This window comes from Echiichthys vipera, assembly GCF_963691815.1.
Source record: "Echiichthys vipera genome assembly, chromosome: 14".
Taxonomy (NCBI): Eukaryota; Metazoa; Chordata; class Actinopteri; order Perciformes; family Trachinidae; genus Echiichthys; species Echiichthys vipera.
In genome coordinates, this window is record NC_139839.1 from 10,651,181 (window position 1) to 10,675,411 (window position 24,231).

Consider the following 24,231-nt stretch of genomic DNA (forward strand, 5'->3'; position numbering starts at 1 on the left):
ATGCATCATAGAAAATAGCATCAAAAAGGATTAGTTGAACAGGATCTTTGAAAACAACAGGAAAGGCTTTTCTGAAAATGTATCTGTTTGCATTTGATTATTAGCAGTTAATAGATAGTGATCCTTAATGGAAAGCTGTTCTACCAAAAGCCTTTTAAAGCAGAAACCCACAGAGACCAACTGGCAGAGACCCCTAGCACCGTTTGGCTCTGCCAGATATTATATGAGGTCTATTTTGTGCTGCAATCAAATTTTGGTTGGCACATTTTAACTTAAAATGTAGTCATCAATCATCACTTTTAAACACACACGCAGTACAATATACTTCAAACCATACTTACATGAGATTCACTTAGGCTACTTTCAAGTTTAGTTCCAACACGCATCCTTTTTTACACGTACGTCAGTTCTACAGTATTTGGTTTCCCGGTAACTTTAAGGTTAAAGGTTAAAGGAACAGCTCGCTTTTTTTTGGAAATACTCCAATACTTTCACCTGTAACGTTAAACCCAGGAAAAAGGTTTTTTTTTTTTTTTTTGCTGGAAGTTAACTTTAAATTAGATGACTATGTCTTGCCCTGGACCAGTTGCCAGGCAACAACGAGGCTAATAGAAAGTTACTATTCCCAAACATCGACACTTTTCTAAGCATCGACTTTTGCACTGATTAAACTACATAACGTGTTAATTAGTGAGCTTTAGTGGTGCTGGTAGACAGACTTTATCTTTGAAAAGAGCCAGGCTAGCCGCTTTCCAGTTTCCAGTCTTTGTGCTTAACTACGTTGGGTAGCTGCTAACTACGAGCTTCAAATGTAGCAAACGAACGTGGGTATCCTTTTATCAATTCATCATTCATTCATCTTCAACCGCTTGACCCTGTCGGGGTCACGGGGGGCTGGAGCTGATCCCAGCTGACATCGGACGTGAGGCGGGGTACACCCTGGACAGGACGCCAGTCTATCGCAGGGTACATAGAGATGCACAGAGACAGACAACCATTCACACCTACGGGCAATTTTATAGTCATCAATGAACCTAACACGTGCATGTCTTTGGACTGTGGGAGGAAACCGGAGAACCGGGATACAATTTTATTCAGCGTGCCAAATCATAACAAGAGTTATCTTAAGACAGTTTACATATAGAGTAGGTCTAGACCACAATCTCACTTATAATTACAGAGACCAAACAATTCCTCCAGCAGCAGCAAGTTGCAATCTTTAATTATTTATGTATTTTTTAGTCTACTGAAGGAGTTTATTGGCTATTCCATCTACTTTGCACATCCCCACTCCAAGTCATCAATATTGCCTGTATGTGTCTTTGCTTGATACTGAATAATAACCTCTAACCCCTCAGAGCATCCTCACCAGAAGTGCATGCTGATCCTCATCCTATCTACACTACTAGCCTATAGGGGAAAAGAGCCAGTGGCTTTACCAAAACCATGGCCGCAAACAATCGTATGTTCTTAGAATAAATAAAACTGCACAGAGATGTGGCAGGAAACAATAAACAAGCAACCTGAATATTTCATAGGTTTTATTATTTCTCTGGAAAGCCCGAGTCAGACAGACACCATCCACCGCTAGAAAATAGGAAAGCTGTCTGACAAGATGACAAAACATGAGGGAATGGTATTCCTCGCCCTCAATGTATAAAACAACACAGCAGACACATTACCATCTATATGAAAACCACAGGCATTCAGGGGGATGCAAGAGCAGTCTCATAATGTAATAACATAAAAAGTGGCTGGCCAGAGACAAAATAAGACATGTTGGTAGAGGCTCGTTTGCCAGTGCCGCCTTCAGGAAAAAAGAACTTCAATTAAAAGCTTCATTATACAGATAGTTGACTATGAAAAAGAGGGGCCAGTAGAGAAAAAATACACGATTCAACTTAAATGGAAGATTACAACACAGAACAGAATAAGAATTATGGTGTTATCCGCCCATTCCAAACCCTTAAGGAAAAGTTTAGGATGTTTTTCATACCAAGAACGTTATTTAATTACCAAATAATTGTATCAGGGAGATAGAGTTATAAGAACCCTGAACTATCATTGCTTTGTGCAAACCAAACGCAGATCTGAAAGTACTGCAATTGCATGTGTTTTTCTTAAGGAGGATAGAAGCATAACTTTAAGGGCCTACTAGATTTAGATATTCCCCTTGGTTTAATTCAGCAGTGATAAGGTCCAAAACGCATGCATACATGTTCGAGTCTGTGTTCAAAATTACCCTTTTTTTAACAACATTTTATGATGCACTTTGACAAATAATTCACTGCTGAATGTGCCCAACGTGTGCCTGTGTGTGTGAGTGTTACTCTAATGAACCAGATAAATCAGAGAGTCCCCGATGTCCACAGTGAGGCCGTTGTCGGCCAGAGTGACCCTCTTTTCCTCCAGATTGATGCTGAACACAGATTTGTTAGAGATGGGTAGTTTTCCCTGTTCCTCATGTCCCAGGACGGGCACCCGGCGAGGCCCCATGACAGGGTCTTCGTATCTCATCAACTTCACTCTGGACAGATCTGGTGGAGGGGAAGCCGGCAGAGTCACAAGGGTCAGAGGAAAGAGGGCAAGTGGTGGAGGTGAGACACATGGGAGGGATGAAATGATGGCCGTGAAGGATTGAGTGAGAATGTTAAAAGGTAAGCAGGGAACGTGATGATGAAATGAGATTGGGGAGGAAGAGGTAAGATGTTAAGGCAGATAGGAGAGGGAATGGGCTAAACAGCAAAATGGCTCAACACTATAGTGTTCTGTTTTCCTCTTTCAAATCTGACTGCGTATTAAAAATACAAAACCAAAAAAAAAACATGAAAAACAATAGCCTTTGATGAGAAGCCAGAGTGCATGGTGTTGTTATTTTCTAAGAGGAATATTTATATAGAAATTGCTTACGCCTATGTAAGGAAGGAAAGGTTGGTAAATTGTCATCATATAAAGCACATAGCTTGGTTCTGGACATAATGGTGGTTAAATGTGGATTGATATTGCATGCCATAACTGCATTACGTAAAAACCTGGGGCCTATAGAAATAATTTAGAGAGGGCATAAAGACGATGGTGGAGACATTGGATTCATGGTATGTTAGTAGCTAACAGTTCATTTATCATGTAATTATCCCTCATCTTACATTAAACCCACAGTATCTCATGCTATTAAAATCATTTAAAAAAAGATTGTATATATGATAAAGAATATCGTCACCACACTGATCTAAGTTTTAGGACATGCTCATGCACCAGTTCCCAGATACCACTTTCACGGCATCAGGCAATTTAAGTCAACAGCACAGAAAAGCACAGCTAGTAATTTTTCTGGTTCTAGTTAAACTGGAGCCATTCCCTTCCACAGTTGTAGTGGACAATGTGGTAGATGGAAAAGGATGGGAGGGGTAATATGGGACAATAGCCCTAAACCAGATTCAGCTGTTGGATATCACTTACATAACAATGTGTCTTAGTTAGCTGAGCCACCAGCATGCGTGATGTAATTTATTCCATGAATAATCTGTGCACGCCCTTTTAAGCTTTGACCCAACGGTTCAGAGGCATTTTCATCTAAACTGAGTAACCATTTTAGACTCTTTAGGTTATAACATTCATTTATGCATATTAGCAGGTCTATTTCCACTTCCAAACCATAATTCATGAATTTCCTGTCTGTTGTTTATCCATTTATCTTACTAACCTTTAATGAGTCTGTTGACCTTGGCTAGCCTACGGATGATGCTGTCTCCGCTGTCCCCCTGTCGGACTTCAAGCTTTGTAGAAAACTGGCCATTGCACGGCTGAGGGTTGACCAGGGTCACACTCACTCCAGGCTGGGGAAACAGATTCACAACAAAAAGGCACAAACCCACAATTTAATTGTCGACAAACATTTGGTTCATCAGAGACACAGAAATGCTCATAGTTAAACAAGCACATACAGAGACAAACACACAAAATGAACATACAGTGGATATGCAAACAGAAAAGATGCAGGTCTTAAAAGCTGATAAGTAGGTGACGGAAAAACAAGGGTACATCTGTCCTCTAACACACACACGCACACATACACTCACACATGCAGACTGCTTTCAGAGCAGCCACAGAGCCAAATCATTTACCTCTGATCTGAAAACACAGAATGGTTTCCCTGGGCAACAGTCCTCCTTCACTTTGTCATCAGCCTCAGATGCAAACAAGACGTCGATCTGTTCCAACTATAGCACATGTGAAAAAATAATCATTATCAGTGATTCAGTCCACTATCAGAAAGTGTGTACACAGGTGTGTTTGGTAGGCACACTGGCAAACGCTGTTGGTGTTAACCAGGTTCCTGCAGAGATCAGAGATGTAACAGCTGGCTTTACGCTAATCTGTCAAACATTCCAAATCAGGGATGGTGTTTCAGTTGCAGATAGCACAGAGTAACAGGACTGTAAACTAGTTTAGAACAAGTAACACAGACACTTCTGAAACCACATCTGCAGCACAAACCACTGACCATCCTTTTAAAAACAGCCACCTTTCAAGCCTGCAGATTTCAAGTTGGAGTATCATTAAAACCATTTGAACCCCATTCATGGTGTTAGTTTGTGAGATAAGTAATACATCACCATTTAACAGTCCTACATGATAAAACACAATTTTTTTTAATCATTTTTTCTTTTAAGGTTAAATCTGCGCTGGTTTCACAAAAGTATTTTCAGGACTTGGGTTTTACTTTTCGACTAGGCTTAGCTTCTTTTCAGACAAAAGTATTAAGGACTTTCCGACTGACAACTGAGGATTCTGAACTCAGGATTGTCTTCACTGTTTTTTGCAGGTAGTGAAACTCAGCTTTAAAGCTGAGGTATTTTTGAGCAAACCAAAATGATGCATGATGACAAATAGAACCTAATCAAGTGAATGTGTTCTGTTTAATGCTCACATTTGAGAGGATGCTGAATTATAATATACTGCTAGTGCTGAGATATTCTTTTTGCTGCTTGGGGTTGTTGTCTAACCTCACCAACTTTAATATATCATCAGTTTTTAACTCTGGACTCAATAAAATGTAGACACCACTGAGTAGGGTCATCCTTAAATGTCAAATTTGATTTTAGGAGTGTTGGATCACAAAACATACCTCTAGAGAATTGGTTAAGTAGACCAAATTTTCCATCACAACTGCCCGCTCATCATACTCCAGCTCCAGATCCAAGACCCTGGGCCCGTTCTTCTCCAGGTTCTCCTAAAGATCCCAAAGAAAAACCCAAATAGTCAGAATCAGCACAAGCATGAATGATGGACATGAATTCTCCTGAGGAATAAAAAGGAAGTAAACCAGTGTTCAGTTTTCATTTTCTAAATTGAAAAAAAACAAAACAAAGCCAGCAATGAATGAAGCAGCTGAAGAACAACAGGACATGCAATAATTCATCTATTTATTGAAGCAATCAGGTTTTACTTTATAATTGATCATTATGGAGAAAGTTTATTGCTATGTTAATGCTTCCACAATGAGATTATTATGAGGAAAAAAAAAAAGGTTTGTTTTGGTCATTTATACCATAATGTTATGCCCGGATTTATTTAGCGAATGATGCTATTAGATCAAAAGAACACCTTAACAAGAAGTGAGAGTGTTTTCAATGTGAGGAACTTAAAAAAAAGCAGCCAAAATATGAAGGAATAAGAATAAGAATAAGAATTGTGGACAAGACAGCCAAGCTGTTGATGACATTTTTTGAACATGACAAACTAACAGAACAAGTCGAGACAGCCTGTAAAAAGTGTGTCATGTAGTCTTTCAATCAATAAAAACATTGAACTCTGAAGACCAAGTTTTCCAGACATTACTTACAGAGTAACAATGTTTGTTGTTTATTTGGCTACAGTTTTGTCATTGTTCAACACAAAGAGGAATAATAATTTTAAAAAAAACAGCTTTTGAAGATGCAGACTCCAGTCTTTCAACAGAATTACCAGGGCAGACTTTGGACGAATCAGAAGCAGAGCTGTGCACAAAACAAATGAAAAGCCACCTTATGGAGTTGAGTAAACAGCTTCTCAGGCAGTAACAAACTTACTTTTTTTTTTTAAATAACTAAAAGGGCAAATAATTGTCGAAGGATGGCATTACATTCAATATTTATAATAGTATAGAAGGATGGAGAGGGGGTAGGATGTGCCCAACAGAGACAAACACTACTACACTGTCTACCCTACTTCCTCCACATTTACCTTGATCATGGCTACAAAAGGCATGACTCTCTTCATGTATTTCTTCAGTTCAGGCAGGGCCCCCAACTCGGTCGCGATCACTTTGTTGTCTGGAAGGACCCCATTGTTGCTCTGGACAGACAAAAAGAAAAGACAGATAAGACAAAAAAACAAAAGTAATGTTGTGTTCGCACCAAATGCAAGTTTGTCCACAGGATATTTTGTGTTTATTTGTGTTACTGGACGACTGCCGCTTCCAGCGCTACTTGAGACTGGCCAATGCCCAGTTTGATTACCCCATTACCTAGGATTGGTGCCAGGATTTCTCAGATAGTCTACAGTCTCAGCTGTGGAGTGCCTGTCCATCTGTCTCTGATGAGTGGCAGTTTCGTAATGTGTTTGTGTCAAAATCAATAAATATTCACTGTATAAGTCACACGTCGGCTGAATTAATCTGGTTGTGATTTGTATTTAATTTAATTGCGATAAACTCAAAAATAACTTCATCATGATGCAGATATGTAAAAAGTCTGTATTCATGCTTAGTCAGGTCTGTCTGCAAGACAACAAGAAAACAACTTTTAAGATGCTTGTTTTCTGAATGGGGTTCGGATCGATCAGGGCTATGCTATGGTAACACTGTAGCTACACCATCAATATTAAAACAACTATCGATTTGAGAAAAATATATAATTGGGGTTATTTTGACACTGCCAATATGATATTGGAGGAAATTATTATTTTTGAATCATTATTCTAATTTTCATCGAAAAATACAGAATATTCAAAAGATTATGGTGTGATCTTTGCGAGGGTCTGCACTACACAATGATTTTTTTTTGTTACGTCTGCAGATTACGACTTATAGATCGGTATATCTCTGCAACACCACAACACTTGACTCAGAAAGATATTTTGATACATATTGCCTTTAACAAATATTGCGCCCCTCAGCGATTTGGATATTGCACAAATCCATATCGCGATTTCGATAAAATTGCAATTGATTGCGCTGCCTTATAAATTGGGCATAAATATTCCACAATGTGCAGTGCAGATGTTTATTACTTATGAATGGTTCAAAAACGTCAGGATTTCAACCCTGATAGGCTTTTGCAAAACAGCATCACATGAATTTCTTAAATTTCAACTTGTGACGTCCGGCACAAATTCACGTCTATTCGCTTCTTTGCACTGACTTTGTATGTGATCGCACCATGTTAAAAAGACTCAGTCTGCATCTGATGTGAACACCCTTAGTATTTCAGTGCATCACTACACCATGGCTGCTGTGCTTTTGCATAAAACATGTACATGTACGTTGCCACCGTGTATGAATATTGTGTCTTAGTTTCTCACCTTATAGTGCTTGCCAAGCAGGGATAAGGCACTGTGCTGCCATGGAGGATAGCTCTTGGCAACGTAGATGGTGCAGTGGGAGGGCTTGGCTGGGGGCTTTGAGTCACCTTTCTGTTGGAAGAAAACAGCATTAAAAAGGGAACATTTCAGATTAATCTCATGTATCCATGTAGTCAGGTATATAAGACCTTGATGGTTTTGCTTTCATACAGTACAGTGACAGCATATGTGTCGGGAGAAGGTGGCCTCAATGGCAAGCAAACGGTTAATTTGGATTATTCAAGAAGCACGCTGTTTTGGTGTGTGGGATCTTCTACAATGAAGACGATCTGTGAACTTATTTTATGTGACTTTAAAAAAGCATTTTACTGCTGCAGAAAAATGTCATATTGCTTGAACCCAAGGTGTGCATTGCATTGGGGAAGGAAGTATACTTCCGAAAATCAAACACTGACTTTTTATTTGTCAATCAATTAATTCTTAAATATCATTTTGCACAACCATGCATGTATCAAGCATATAATGCATCTTGGAACATTATGGTCAAATGTCCTTTGATATCTCCAGCAAAGGAGAGGCCAGGGTTAAAGAATCTTGCCAACAAAACCTATCTGCATCCATACCATACATGTATCAAATAAATGTATCAAAACATTTTCATTATGATAAAGACAGCCTCTTCTGTATTTCCATGTATCCATTTCGCCTCCATGGCAACAAGCTATTTACATCAAATCTATAACAGAGGTGTGGAAGCCTGAGATATCGGTTGTCTCACATTTTGTCAATACTTGTTATGCTTCTCTCACAACTGCCTACAGTCACTTATTGAAGTGCAAAACTGTTAAACAATAGACTTCCCTGCTGTGAACACAACATACGGTAGACTCTTCAAGTGTATTTAAAGGGCTGGTCACGTCATTTTATTCATAAAGCCAAAATTTACAAATACATTCTTTGATATACCCTAAACCTGCATCCCTCAATATACAGGATGCTGTGGCAGAAAAAGGGGATGACATTTATAATCTTGAAATGTTATGTGACAAACTGTGGATTGCAGACCACTAAATGTGTTATTCCTTCATAGTCTGAATGCATGGTTAATACAGGGTCAATGAAACTGGCCTGGGGATGGTAAAAATCAACTAAATACACTGAGGGCAGGATGCAAGCAGATAATTGTAATCATTATGCATAGTCTTCAAAGGGAAATTGTATGAGTCAGTACCAAGGTAACTCTTTTATATGTGAAATAGCAGTGTGTTTTTTATCAAGTTCCAAGCAGATATAATGCATACTTTTTATTCAGCTCAAAGCCAAATGAATTAATTTGCAAAGACCAAAAAAAGGTAATTGTCTATCTAAATAAAAAATGTCATTAAATGAAACTTGAGCTAGTTCTCAATTTAAATGAAATTACTTTGAAACCTGCATATACAATAAGTGATCAGAAATGACTCAAAGTTGATAAGCAGATTGAATACTGGATTCAGATGTGATAAAATGCTTTTGAACTTCAACTCTATTTCCGGCATGCTGCCAGATATTCACCATCCTTTTATTGTGATGTTTTTATTATTTTATGCCTCATTGTGCTCTTCATCAAACAACCACGAAGCCGTTAAACAACACCTGAGGGAGAAAAGAGGCTTGACACAACGCTGCCTCTGATTTAATTACCAAACTTAAAAATGCACTTTTGAGACAAGTGTTGGCTTTCACAGAAACTATTAAAAAAGGAAAGCAGTCAATTCTGCAATCAATATTAATTTTTAGAATTAAAGCAGTGAAGTACTGTGGCAGTGAAGCATGTTTAACAACACAGACGCATTTCTTACTTTGTTTTTGGGGGGCTGCAAATACGCTTTCAGTCTCAGTCGGAGGTCGTGTGCGGTCTCCATCAGGTACTGAGAGGAACGGATCAGAATCTCGTCTACTGGACCTGCCACAGGCCACGATGCCTTCATCAGAGAACCGGTCTATCACATACCAGACAAAGGAAAGAAGGGAGGATGGATTAGTGAAGGGGAAAGACTGTTGTTAATGCATGTTGGTATCAAGAAGTGTTTTATTTGGAGAACAAAAAACAACAACAAAAGTTTGAGGTTTTTAGAATCATAGCCACACAGCCAGAGTTCAAACAAAACCAGTCACATATCATGTGTTATAAAGCCGGATTAATGTGTGTAACACTGTGTCCACTGAATGCTTCTTAGCTCTTTAGCTAGGGGTGCTGAACACATGATTTGAGAAAACACTGGTTGTGGGACTTTTGTTGTTGCAGTTCAAAACAAGAAACATTTACAGAGCAGAAGCACACTTTCATATTCATAAATCTGAGGGTTAACAACATTCTGGACTCTGTGCTGCTGGGACTGGCAACAGTTTGTGCATTCCTTTAATAATGATGAGAAAAAGAAGCCCATAGTGTGAAGACAGGTGGACATGTACACCAACAGAGGGAATATGTGTGTGTGTGTGTGTGTTAGTAGCAATTTTACACCAGAAAATGAGCAGTGGAAAAAAAACACTACTGCTGACCTACTGCATATGAAGTATGTTATCTTAGCTTGTTGATCCCAGGTGTATTCATGAATGTAAATGAACACAGGCAGATTACAGGTTTCTTTCATACGGTATTTCTGTTTTACTTGCAAGAATAAAAAGGGAGATAAACACCAAACACAGAAGGGACTAAAGGATGAAAGTCACATTTGAACTCACAGTCATGAGCACACAGGCAACTCAGAACATGAAATCCACATTGTGATGCCAAATCCACATTACATTTTCTTACCTTGCCAAGCAGACCCCAAGTGTATTCACAAAGGTGTGGGCAGATGGGGGCCAGGAGCAGAGTTTGCCTCTCTATGAATTGGAAGACAAGGTCTCTGTGCATGCCCTCAATAGCCAGCTCACGGTACTTATCTTTGGCTGCCTGCATACATACACCAACACAGTTAGAAGGTCGTCATCATCGTGTTATAATGTGATCTATGTAATTCATCCCAGACATATCTTCAATTCAGTGAATCCACCAGATACTTGGGATAAAATCAGAAAGTCATGTTATGCTCCGTCTACTGCAGGATTCATATTATCATGCTAAAACGATTACAGAGGATAAATAGCACGCTTGTCTTTGAGACATAAAAGATGATAAAGTGTGCATTAGAGTGCAGTTTTTTTAATGGGCGTTTTATTTACCTGGAATTCAAAGAAGCCACTCTTCAGAGCCTCCTTGTACATCATCCTGTCATAGTGCTGCTCTGTTTTCAAGATGCCTGCATTCATCTCACTAGACAGACAGGAGAAAAAATCCTTGCACTCAGTCTTTAAAGCTAGTTTAATAGTCACTTTTCAGCACTGAAAAGTACAGAGTCAGAGAGGTCAGGCATTTCTGACAAACTTTGATGTCTGGCTTACTTTAATTCTGCTAGTTTTCTTGCCTTTGTGCCACCGTAAAAAACAAAAGGTCACAAAATCACACTGCAATGAAACATTAATCAAATAAATCTCTCTCCACGTTACGACCTTGTACAAAGACCACTGTTTCTGACCAGTGCTAAACATGGTATCATTATATATATATATATATATATATATATATATATATATATATATATATATATATATATATATATATATTTTGTAAACCCATTGAGAAGTTGATTGAAAGTTAAAAAGCAATAGATTAATCTCTTCATTGATACTTCAAATTCCAGACTGATTTGTAGGTTTCAGATTTACCAATGTTGGTAATTGCAGCATTTTCCCATCTAATTTCACAAACACATAAATTGTTTTTTCTTTTTCTTTTTTTTTTTACTGTTAGATAATTACAGCAATTGGAAGATCACACTTTGGTGTCTGGGTCTTACAATAGGTTTTTCCCCCTTGCTTGATTAATAAATTCCCGCATCTACCTGACGAAGACACGATCGTTGATAGTGTCTGCAGGTCCGGTCCTCAGGTTGTTCTGGTTGGCAATCATCTCCTTCACCCACTCCACCCAGGTGTAGAGGCGCAGGATGCCAGCGTCAGCCATGGTCTCTACAAAGTTGGCGTCCTCCACTGTGTCCCCAGCATCGGCTAGAGCCAGACGCATACCTGAGAGAGGAAAACAAAGTTTGTTGAAACAGCAGGGAGACAGGACAGGTGCAATATAATGTGTGAAATTTTTCTGTAGTTATTGTTTCTGGGCAAAACCCTTGCATGACCAATGCCTGAATTCCCATCACTGCCTTTGTGGTTATATTAAGTTAAATATTCACCTATATGGGTCACCCTAATTATACAGTACACATGCAAACACTAAACATAACACTTATTTTCCCTTTCGCAAAATATTTTGACAACTAGAAGAAATTCAGAGGCCTTGTGGAAAATTCGACAGTCTGAGAAAACGTCAAATGCCCAGCAAACATAATTTCAAGAGCTTAGACAGGAGGTCAAATTAATATGTCTATATGTTTTCAGTCCATGAAGGGTTTTTTTTTTTTTTTTTTTTTAAATCCCACAGCTTTTAGAGAACACAACAGACACATATATCCATTATTCAGCTCATTCACAAAATAAAAAAATTACAGAGGGTAGATGAAGTATGGATCGACTAATCCTGAGGTATACTGGCCACAGCAGGGATAATAGGGTTAACCATGTCCCTACCAGGTATAGATGAAAAAGATCAGATAACCATAGCTAGATAGAAAACAGACAGAAAAACAAATAAACATGGATTTGAACAAAACGACTCAAGACTCAAATGCAAATACACAACTGACTGGAGCATTTCTATTGCATAACATCGTAAAACTGCTGTATCTTTATTTGTTGATTCTGATGAGTTCATGTTGAATATACACTGCCTTGCTGGTTAATCTTTGACTTAAGCATTAAATATAAATGATTCAACAGAAACTCATTACTTACAGTGCAGTGTAAGGGATCCGTTATAAGCAATAGCTCATAGCACCAAATATCAACACTTATGAAGACGGCGTGTTTTCTAATTTTCTAAAGCACAAGATGAAAGATGCTTAAAGTATAATCAAGTCTAATGGGCCGAGCACTATGCAAACACTTTGTAATCTATTTTAACATTCACCTGAAGCGTTTTCATCTCCAACGTTTCAATGAGAGATACAAGAGAAAACAAAAGGGAAACAGAACACAGGGGGAGGATATATTCAGAAGAAAGTGAGTGTACCGTCTGCTGAAAACTTGTCAATGGCTTGGCAGAGAGTGAGGAAGTTTCCAGTTGATTTGGACATCTGGTAAATAGAAAAACAGATGTTAGCAGCCAGAATCTTTCAAGCACACCCACCCACACAAGTTCATTACAAAGCTTAGTGGAATAAAACAATTAAGTCGCAGGCTGTCTGTGTTTAAATCAACCAAAAAGAATAGAATGTTTTAAGAACCTGGACAAAGGACCACAGCAGATGGAAACAATTCACCTGAGATTATAACTAAATAATATCAAATTTTGAGATGCTTAGTAAGTTATACAGATAAATATTCCCCTACATTTATGTTTGACACACCTTTTCAGAGTTGAGGAGCAGATGTCCGTTGGCTCGCACTGCTTGTGGCCACTTCCCACTGTAGACAAGAGAAATGTTCTCATTAGTGTCATCTTCACCATCATGATCATACTCAAATTAATCCTAATCCAGTGCTCACTTTTTAAAATCGAATGTAATACTTTGTAAGACCTTTTTTCTACAGCAGAACAAATGCACATTAAGGCTGAGTGATATTAAAATCAATATGATATTAGCGAGGACATTTTTCCATTAATGAGATGCATCTCCATGTAACAAACATTACACAAAATCAAAAATCAAATAAATGGTTAATGCATCACTTCATTCCTTTCATAGACATCCATCATAAAATGATTTTCAGAAAGTGATACAAAATCTCTGCAATATGTTGTATAATGCTTTCCACTAACCGTCACCAAAAAAATGAAAATGTCAAACTATTCCTCTAACAGCCCATCAAACTCCTAAGATCTTATATCACCTGAATGCTATGAATTAGAATACATAAAATGAATCCTTAATGTGTCAAGCAGGCAAACTCACTTGTCTTTGGGCCACATAGCCACATGGTTGTACAGATAGTAAGACAGGTGGTTGGGCACCAAGTCTTTGCCAGACACACGGACGTCCACAGGGTACCAGTACTCAAACTCCCTCCTCAGCCTCTGTAGACACTCTTTAGGGATGTCAGTTTTGGGAAAAGGAGATGTCTTAAAGAAGATGAAGTCCCATACCTCTCTGGTCATCTGCTCTGGCCTGTGGGAGAAAACAGAAGAAAGAAACAAGAACGGTCAAGGGTAGAACGAAGCATGTCTTTAGTTGAAGCAAGGTGAAGAGAAGTAATTAAACACAGCATTTCTAAAATGTTTGTGAAATGCAGCATTTGTCATTGCATGGACATTTTACTTATATATTTCATGGATGAATAGCGAGCAACAAATCAACTTTGTCTGAAAAACAAACCTGTCATTTGAAATGAGCACATTTAGTTAATTTCAGTCTTTTATTCCTCAGGTGAACAATGCATATAGTTGTCTAAAAGCAGGAAGAGGAGGACAAGAGAGAGATGATACAGTTAATCTGCTGGGGCTTAATCCTGGTTGCAGTACACAACAGTGCAGTGTGCAGCCGTGTGTGTGCGGTGTGTGTCCATACCTGATGCCTAATGGTGAGGGTCCCTGTCCATTTAGCACACCTCCCTGGAGGAGGTGGGCTACAGTGTAGTAAGCCATGTAGATGGTGGAGTCCGATAGTGACTCAATCAGCCACTGTTCGTCCCAAGGCAGCCGCGTTCCTATGGTAACAAGGAGGCACACATCACCACAAATCCAGAGACAAAGAATGACACACACACACTCAAACACACCAATGTGTGAGAGAATGCAAAAGAGACACAACATTATTAAGAAATACAATTGTTGTCTCCTCTATGCGCACAATCTCTTGTTGTATTTGCCATCTTGTCAAGCTGGTTACGTTGTGGTGCCAAGAAAAACAGTAACACAATCAAATAAGTCCTGGGCTTTATTGTGTAATCCTTGGCAATCAAGCCGAGATGTGCAAATCTTTAAATCTTTCCATTATCAAATAAACTTAAATCATCAAGTGTCTAACCTGCTACTTTGACAGACACCAAAAACTTATTTTTTCCATTGATGAACAGCATTTTTTACTAATTTTTAAAATTGTGAAAGGGATGGATGTGTGGGTGGACACACTATTCAAAACAGTGAGCTCCTACTGAGATCTTTTACCAGCTTGCAATGGTTTAAAAATGAAACTAGATGCTTGAGTAGTAATTTATTTTCAGTAGCTACATAAATATGGGATCTGAGCGACATTAAATATGAGAAGTTAATATAATCAAAGCCTCACGCTGACAGTTTTTTCATTAATTTGAATTTTCAGAGAAATAAAACATAATACATCACACAATTAATGTATAATATGTCTACATTATTTATAAATTAAACTACATTTACATTTTTGCTTTTGAGTGTCTATCTTTGTTGAAGAAAACAGTGTACCAGTGGCTGGTTGGTGAAACTCTTCATATTGCTACAGTATGAGTCTATAACAGGCCTAGACTGCACTGCACTGCACTGGCCTATGCCTTATGCCAGTTGGACCCCAATCTGAATCTATTCTGTATGGATAGAGAGGCAGACTGTTGCAAGGTGCTTCATCATCAGTCCTCTGTCTCCATCTATAGACCAAAAATATCAGTAACTACAGTAACTCACTAGTGAAAGTCCTGTTCATTTTTGGCCGGGTGGTTAATCTTAATACAAGAAACAATATTTCTGTTCAAATATGCAGCAATGATAGCAGAAACAGAGTTGTGTATGCCACCTACATTAACAGTTAGTGCAATCCTGACACAATCACACGCACACAAACCAGAGAGGCAGGCAAACACTCACCAAGTCCGTAGGTACGAGAGCAGGCATGCTCCTGTAGCCAGGCCAAAGTTGCCTCAAAGTTTCTTCTGGTCTCCTCGCAAAATCTGTGTAGTGTTGTGCAAAATACAGCTCATTAAATCATAGGAAGTCGATGCAAACTTTGGCGTTATGATAACATTTGTTTGCATTAATTCTCTGTATGCATTTGTTCATGTTTGAATTGCTAGGGCAAAAATTGTATCGGAACATCTCTAGTTACAGACGATAAATTAATTTTCTACAATCCATTCTAGATTGTCTCTACCTTCACAGGAGCCCCCTCAAGCACGAACAATAACTACAGAAAGCAAAATATGGCAGGGAAGGGAATTTGGTCAACAGAGGTCTTACGTCTCCAAAGACTTGAGGGCTTCATTAGCCTTCTGCTTCCACTCTGCATCACCATAGTCCAAATACCTGAAAGACGCATACATTAGTATGCTGTTATCAAAGGAAGCGCAAAAGGCCATGAAGCATTCCACGCTTGAAAATACAGACCATCTCCAACCATCTTGACCATATTTTGTCATAATTTATTAATCATTTTATTACCAGCATGAACCCATTTAAAAAAAAAAAAAAGCAACTTTCACTTATAGTTTCAATAACTCTTTCAGATCCACGTAGGGCAAATAATTCCCTCCTGTAACAAATAAACACACTTTATAATGTTACGATTTTTGTGTTCAGAATCCATGTGGCACTCACCACTGGTCACAGAGAGCCACCACACACTCATCTGCTGAACGCGACATGACCTGTTTTTCTGGCTCCATGTAGATCATGGCATCACCCTGTGATCAATTAGTACAGAGCCAACATCATCACAGGTAAATATAGATCAAACGTCTAGTAAACATGGCTTAGAATGAGCTATAAGATACTCTGCAACAGTGCACAAACATAAGGAACACCAAACATAATCTAGGATGAAGTGCAAATTTTAAATTGCTATACCACTCTTTATTTTTTTACATTAATAACAAAGAATGTCTTACCCTCTCAGTCATCATCTTCTGGATGGGTTTTTTAACATCCTGGACCTTCTGCCCCTTGTAGCCATCAACCAGCATGATCTGAGGAATCCATTCACAGGAAGCTTTCATTCATACTGATGCAATTCTTTCACAATTCTGGCAGCTCGGGCAACAAAAAGTGGGTCATGTCTCTGCAGTGCATTCTACAATCACACATTATCATAAACTGCTCAGCGGGATGCCACATACTCAGTGTACACATATAAAATGTGTTCTGCTTGATGTACTGTTGAGTGGCCCCTTGCAGTGCCTACATTTAAATTCTTATTTTGTTCAAATTTACAGACTGCTGACAGTGAAGGCAGCTAAATTTGTACATTTTAACATGACTAATGTCATAATATTTTGAAAGGAAAAAATGGATTGAGCAAAACAATTCTAAGCCCCATCTCTGTTTGTGTGTGTGTGTGTGTGTGTGTGTGTGTGTGTGTGTGTGTGTGTGTGTGTGTGTGTGTGTGTGTGTGTGTGTGTGTGTGTGTGTGTGTGTGTGTGTGTGTGTGTGTGTGTGTGTGCGTGTGTGTGTGTGTGCGTGTGTGTGTGTGTGTGTGTATAACACGTAGCTAATTGCCAGTTAATTTATAATTTAGTCTAGCCTGAAGGTGTGAATCACTTGGATTGTGTCTTGAAAATGTAGCATGCAAGCTTCAAACCTACAGTTAATTCCACAGGAGAGAAAGGGGGCTTAGATTTTGATGACATAAGCAGTTGTTTTAACTTATTAACCACTAAGTCAACTCACCCCTTCATAAAATCCTTTCAGGTAGACTTTTTCCTTTGCCTCAGCCAGCTTCTCCTTGTCATTCTGGCTCTGGATTTTCAGCTCATCACACACCAGAGGAGCCGACAGGTTCCCGTAGCCTGGTATCTCTATGATGGGGACCTGATGTGTGCGCACACATATACAAAGCACACCACTCCATTAAGCAACTCAAACTGAATTTGTTCTCACAGCTTTTTATTTTTATTTTTTTAACTTGAATTGGTCGGTTCAATACAGCCTGACTGAAATCAAACTGACGTTAGCAGATCAGCTTACCGGCTCAAAAGGCAACACCATCTTGTCCTCAATTCCATACTTCTCCCGCAGAGCCTGTTGGAAATGCAAGCGTTAAAAGACGCATTAATCAAATGCAAAAGTTAGTGCATGTTTAAACAATGGATGTGTCTTTAAATGGTCATGTTTTTTCCTGGAGAACTAGGGGTTTAGTTCACAAGAACGTGAGGCAAATGGCACCACAGACTAATATAATAGCAACATCTGTCAAAATTGCACACAAGGTTTCAGATGGGCTCTGTTTTCTGTTTCTCTGCAGCAGACATTATTTGAGGTAAAAAGGCTTCCTGAATGGCAGCATAGCAGACATTTTTTTAAAGGTCTGTAACCTCACCTGTTTTTTCTTGATGTCTCTGAGAGCAGCGATGTCATCAGGAGCATCAGAAGGCACACTGGTTACTATCCCCGTACCTGAGGAAAACAGACAAGGCAAAAGGCCAGCGCATTAAATGTATTTATGCACAAAAGGCAGTATGTTTCTCATTTAAATTTACATTATGCACATTCAATGCTACATTTGCTACATTTCTTCAACTGCGGAGCAACTAACTTATTGTGAAGAGAGGAAGAACAAATAAACACAATCTTGAAACTGATAAATGTGACAGGTCGGCCCAGATCCACCCTCGCTTCTTTCTCTCCACAACCCTTAAGACACACTGGGCACGAGTGACTCGATCTCATTGAAATCCTGACAATTCAACTTAGTCAGCTTTTTTGCAACAGTTCATCAACAGGACACATGGAAACACACAGACAAACTACATCCCTCAAGCACCACAGACCAGAAAATAGATTGCACTGATTTCTAACAGAACAGAGGCACTCTGGGTATAATTAGATCAATTTTATACGTTTACAAATGTTCTCCCTCAGGTCAAAAAAACAGCCATTAGTTGCATCCTTTGACATCACAGTACAGCAGTTATAAATTCTACGGTAACCTTGGCCTACTATTTTGAGACTCCCAAGTACCTTTCTGGAAGCTCAGTGCAGAATTTCTGCAGAAAGTAACACCTAAAGCAATAAGAATAATTATCTTTATTTGAAACACAGGCAGATATAAATGCATGGGCACATTTCGAGAAGCTTCCGTTGAACTATTCACTAACTATCAGATGCATTTCACTCAAGTTCAAGTTGGCACATAAAAAAAGAGAGTTAAGTGCCCCCACTCAAGGACTTCTGACTTCTGCGAGCAACGCTGGCAAAAAAGCCTTTCAACGACGATGCTTTAACCTGTGACTAATTTGTGCCTTCAAAAACCACTTAAAAATCCAAAAGACGCAACCACTCTGAATACATTTATCTCTGCTATTTCTCCTAACTTCTGGACTCCTACCTTTATCCTCCTTGATGGTGAGCATGGGCAGAGCATAGATGATCTTATAGGAGGTCAGAGGAGCACTCAGGGCACAGCCAAGGATATCCTAAACAGAGACAAGATTGATGAAGAGTCTGACTTGAATTACACTGTTAATACGTAAACCCCCTACCTGATCCTGTTTGGAAAATCTAACTTACTTATTCCTGGTGTAAAGGAAAAGGTACAGCAGGATTTACATTTAAAGGAAGGTATTTTTGCAGGTCTGTGCCTTATCTATGAAACCTTATCCTTTCAACTGTATTTACACTGACTTATTTACATGTTACATCTTAACTCTTCAATGCCTGCTATAGATTAGAATTTATTTGCAGCTGGAAGCAAGAAACACACAAAGTCAGTACCTGTCCCAGTATATCCATGACCACTGGCACCACTCCATTGTCTTTGGTGAAGCCCTGGTAAGACATGTTCCTGGCAGACCTACTGGTGCAGATGAAGATGTCTCCGCTTGCTGTCTCAAAGGCAACATACTTCATGTCAGGCCTCACCCAGCAGTTGGTCTGACCGAACATGGTCTCTGGTCTCAGAGTGGCGGCCACCAGGAAGATGTTTTTGCCTTTAATGGCGCTGTGGAGGGGACGCTATTAGCGCTTTACTTTTGTCTCAATTTAAGAATTCTTGATCAAGATGAGAATTATAATTAAGTGCATGTAAAACTTGTTTTACCTTTTTAACAATGTTGGCAGTATAGTGTTCAATGTTTGTAATTTGTTACCTGCTATAAAAGACTTTGGACTTGAATTTCGCCGTGTACGGTTCAACTATTTTCATCTTGATGAGAGTGTACTCCTGAGGTCCAACTCCCTGCAGGTGAAAAGAAGAAAAAGAACAAAATACAGCTCTAAAATATCTGAATTCAATGTAAATAACAATTTTAAAAGGATTAGGCAAACATAGTTAAGAAGACAAACAATCACTTGTGATCCTACAGTCAAGTGTTTTGGATATGACCTATGAGGTAGTGGTAGGTACATTTGGGGTACAGTAAATAACGATAATATTGTGAGAACACAGTTCCTTTTAATGTTTGCTCGTAGGATTTAAAATCGATCATATATTATCATATCACAAATTTGTTTTGCAAAACTCATCCATATTTCATTGAGTCAGGTAAGTGTACCTCTCCTGTCTGCCTGTCATGATCCATGCATGGCTGGCCGTCCTTGGGGGAATAGATGGTATACCTGCAGGGAGAACACTCATTACCATATGCAAATGAAACTCCCTGAGACAAAAAAACATCAAACTTTAAGCTGAAGGCAGTAACTTTCTGTAAAGAATGTGTTTTTTCATATTTGCTGAAACTGTCACTGTATCCTGACAGCACAATGAGACAGACGACTTGTGAAAAAGTCATAAAGCTCTACCTCCACCTTCTGCTCCGAATGGCTTCTGCTAGACTCTACTTCGCTCGACTGACAACCACTTGAGCTGTCTCTGACGCAGTGTCAATGACTCCGATCAAACTTTGAAACTAGGCAGCGCTGATTACATGTAAATAAAGATTATGTTACTGTATTGGCTTTTTCTCACATAAAGTGAGACATATTTGAATGTACCGTTTAGCGGTAACATGAAAAGGTTTGTCTGGCCGGTGCTTGGTTTTGGCTTTACAGTAACAGAATCTTGATTCATATTTGATCAGCGCTGCCTGGTTTCAGTTTGATCAGAGTTCATGAGCAGTCATTGGCACTGCATCCTCTGCTCTGATTGGTCAGTTGGGCACAGTGGAATCTTGCAAATGCCATTGGGAGCACACAGAGAGGGCTGTGAGGGGCAGACAGGGAGCAGAAGGTGGAGGTAGAGTTCTATTACTTTTCACAGATTGTCTATCTCATCGTGCTGTCAGGATATAGTGGCAGTTTCAGCAATTTCAGCAATGAAAGTTACCAACTTCAGCTTAAACATCAGTTATCTACAAATGTCCTAATTTTCAATTTCCCCTATGGAAAGAAATGGCATTGGTACAGGACAATGTTTCAGGCCAGACAGTTCATCTGATCCTGAAAGCAACATAGATAAAAGTGTGAGCCATTATCATACATAATGTGGGGCACTTCCTACTTTCCCTTTTCTCTTTATTACTACTAAGATAGTGCTACAGAACAACTAAAAGAAAGTAAAATGGAAACCCCTAAACCAGCTCACCTTTTGCCAAATTTGATCTTTTTTCTCTCCTTCAGTGTGATGAACTGCCACCTGACAAAGGAGTCATAAAAGGGGTTCACATCGGTCGTGATGAATGAACGCCTCCAGTCCACCTGTGAAGTTATAAAACAAGAAACAGGGATTTAAATAAATAATCGTGTATAATAAATCACCTGATGTAATCACCCTTATGGTCAATACATTCTGGAGAATTCTAGGCATAAGAAAAAGGGTTTTACTTGATATATTTCACTGCATAAAGGGCCATACAAACAAATGGGTCATGGGTACGTAAACAAAAAAAAGACAGTTCGCTACAGTTACGATCACTCACCTTGACTCCCATCAGTTTGAGATCTTTGACAGCCAGAGGAGGGAAGTACTCCAGCCAGTGTTCAGCACTGGCAAACTTGGTTATCTCCTGGTCATTCAGGCCCAAAGACCTCATAATGTCCCACTGGAAAGTGGCAGATCCAGATTTGGCCACTGCTTTACTCTAACAAAGGAATACAAAATAAAAAGAGATGAAAATAATGTCAAATGACACACCCTTTGGGATGCTGAGCCAAAAGATAACTTACGAGCCCTAGTTGTTAGGGACAAACATTCACTAAATTCTGTATTTTTTCTTCCTTAGTTCCTGACCTTTTTGCCTTTTGCTTTGTCCTTGATGATGATTTCATCAGATGTCTCTGGCATCACCTTCTCCCCTTCCTCCTCGTCTGGAAACTGTGGAGGGTTTCCATACAGCTCCATCTCTCTTTTTAGCTTGTCTGCACAAGCCTAGTTGACACAATATGGACATTTGAATAGCAGAAAGGAGGTAAAGGCAGTGTGTGTGAGGGCGCTGAAGATGGAAGATGGTTATATGCTTAATGTTAAGAGTGAAAAGGGTTAAGAAAAAAAGTAGTTTATGATAACATGCACAATTGTGTTTATTGAATGAAAAGAGGAAGGATTATGTGAGGCAATGATACCTAATAATAATACTTATGTGATGGACTGGAAAAGACTTACTTTGATTGGCATTCCAGTGCAGTGCAACCCGAATGGGAAGAGGCATTTCTTTCCTTTCAGAGACTGGTAACCAACAGCAAACTACAAGAAGAAAAGTTGAACAGCAGTGAGTCAGAGACCAGTCACTGTAAATTGAAAATTTGAATCTCAAGTAGCTGTGTTCATCTCTGTCTGCTTTTGGATGCAAACTTACCTCACACTTTGACAAACTGAATGTGTGACCGAGGTGCAATCGGCCATTCATGTAAGGGTAGGGGAAGGTGACAAAGAACTTGTTTTTGCTAGAAGAAAAAAATACTTAATCAATATACTTCAGACCAAAATATAATGATAATATGGCATAAGAAGTGAAATAAAATGGGGCAACTATTAGTTTCGAAGGCCAGTCCCTGGTATATTAACTGCACCATACAACTTGAGCTCAAAGCTTCGCCCACAGTTGCATGTCTTGTTTTTTTTTTTTTATTCTTAACAGCAACAACAGTCATTGCATTCCTATTACAATACCTACTAAGAACACTGCATGCTTAGAGTTGCATCAGACAGTTGAGAGTTTAAGGAAGTACATCTGACATTCCTGAGTACAGCGATTGGTTTATTCACAGATGTTTCAACTATTACTAGGTGAAGTGTGTGAAAGAGAGTTACACTCTTTAGGGGGGGATTGAACATATGGTCCTTCCTCATGAGAACGGATACTCACTTTGTGCTTTCCCCAACTGTTGTTGGTACATCATGCTCAAATGCCTTCTCCTTCTCCCATTTCTCCTGGATCTTTAGCTCAATGTTTCTCAAAAAGTCCAATTTTGCTGTTCCTTTACGCTCCTTGAATACAATGACAAGCAAGGTGGTAATTATTCGGAGAAAGGCCAGTACAGTAATAATCTGAATCAGCTTTAATGGCCAAGTAAGTGTGACAAATACAAGGAATTTGATTCTTGCTTTTTGTCACTACATTTACAAACACAGAAACAGACATAGATCTAAAAACAAGGATAACAAAAATGCACAAAGGCAAACCTAAACATTTAACTATTATGTGTAGATATAGATAGAAGTATACATAAAAAAAGCACAAGACAAATTGCAATTGTAAACATTATAATAGTGCAAAAAATAACTATAAGTAGACTAAATACAGATGATTTAATAATAAAAAATACATTTTACGGAAAGTGTTAAGTACCCGGGAATATAGTGAAATAGACTACAATAGAATAGAAAAGTATAGGTTCAACACGCGTCAGATTTCTTTCTGCGGCTGGCTCGACAGCTAGCTTCTGTTAGCTAACTGAGCTAATAGCTACAGTAAGTTAATGAGACACCACGTACTGCCTATAAACCAACATTAACCATTCTAAACTGTATATAGATGGAGAATTGGACTTACCGCCATTTTGGCCCCAAATTACAAGCAATTAACTATTATACTGTTTAAATAGAAGAGACCGTTTTAGTAGTTTCCAGTTTGACAAGGGAAACCCACGCCACCGGTGCCTTTCTGATGACACTCCACAGTCAGCTTCGCGCATGGCATTCTGGGAGATGCAGTCCTGAGAACGTTTACAGGAGTCATATCGATAGATACCTAATGTTTTGTTTTTGTTATTCTTCATTCCTTGTTTTATGTTTTACGGTCTTTGTACATTTTTATTTATGTTATTAATATTTCTACATGTAGAAATACATTTTGGTATTGTGTATAACTCTGCAACATATAAGAAAGGTAATGTTTATACTGAATGTTAAAAAATAAATGAATAAATAAGATGTAAACATGAAGATTCCAAAATAGTCCTAGTTTATTTCCTGTTCTAGTGAATGTGAATGACATCAACTGACAGGAAGTTAACAAGGACCAAGGCTGTTGCCTAGCAATGGAATTCCGTTGAAAAGGTGTTTTTTTTTCTTTATGTTTATATTTATGAAATGTAACATTTACATTTACAGAAATTCATATTTAAAGTAGTGAATATATACAAGATAAAACAAAAAATACCAGAACAATGTGCCAAAAAACAGACGGTCTATG

General features: G+C 38.7%; 1 protein-coding gene across 1 annotated transcript; it reads right to left on the bottom strand.

Annotated features, from left to right (window-relative positions):
* Window positions 1–1,539: 1,539 nt before the first annotated feature.
* On the bottom strand, window positions 1,540–23,714 carry lars1b (leucyl-tRNA synthetase 1b). Its single transcript, XM_083926629.1, has 32 exons — window positions 23,590–23,714; window positions 22,903–23,024; window positions 22,393–22,480; window positions 22,200–22,280; window positions 21,828–21,965; window positions 21,517–21,678; window positions 21,183–21,295; window positions 20,155–20,218; window positions 19,750–19,838; window positions 19,376–19,601; window positions 18,990–19,077; window positions 17,982–18,058; window positions 17,630–17,683; window positions 17,333–17,473; window positions 16,555–16,632; window positions 16,265–16,350; window positions 15,908–15,973; window positions 15,539–15,621; window positions 14,271–14,409; window positions 13,659–13,871; window positions 13,113–13,170; window positions 12,776–12,839; window positions 11,493–11,676; window positions 10,774–10,864; window positions 10,364–10,504; window positions 9,405–9,545; window positions 7,564–7,674; window positions 6,226–6,336; window positions 5,129–5,233; window positions 4,125–4,220; window positions 3,704–3,836; window positions 1,540–2,537 (listed from the first exon to the last, which is right to left on the bottom strand). The coding sequence occupies exons 1-32, from the start codon at window positions 23,593–23,595 to the stop codon at window positions 2,332–2,334; spliced, it is 3,555 nt and encodes a 1,184-aa protein (XP_083782755.1). The 5' UTR covers window positions 23,596–23,714; the 3' UTR covers window positions 1,540–2,331.
* Between the last annotated feature and the right edge of the window lie 517 nt (window positions 23,715–24,231).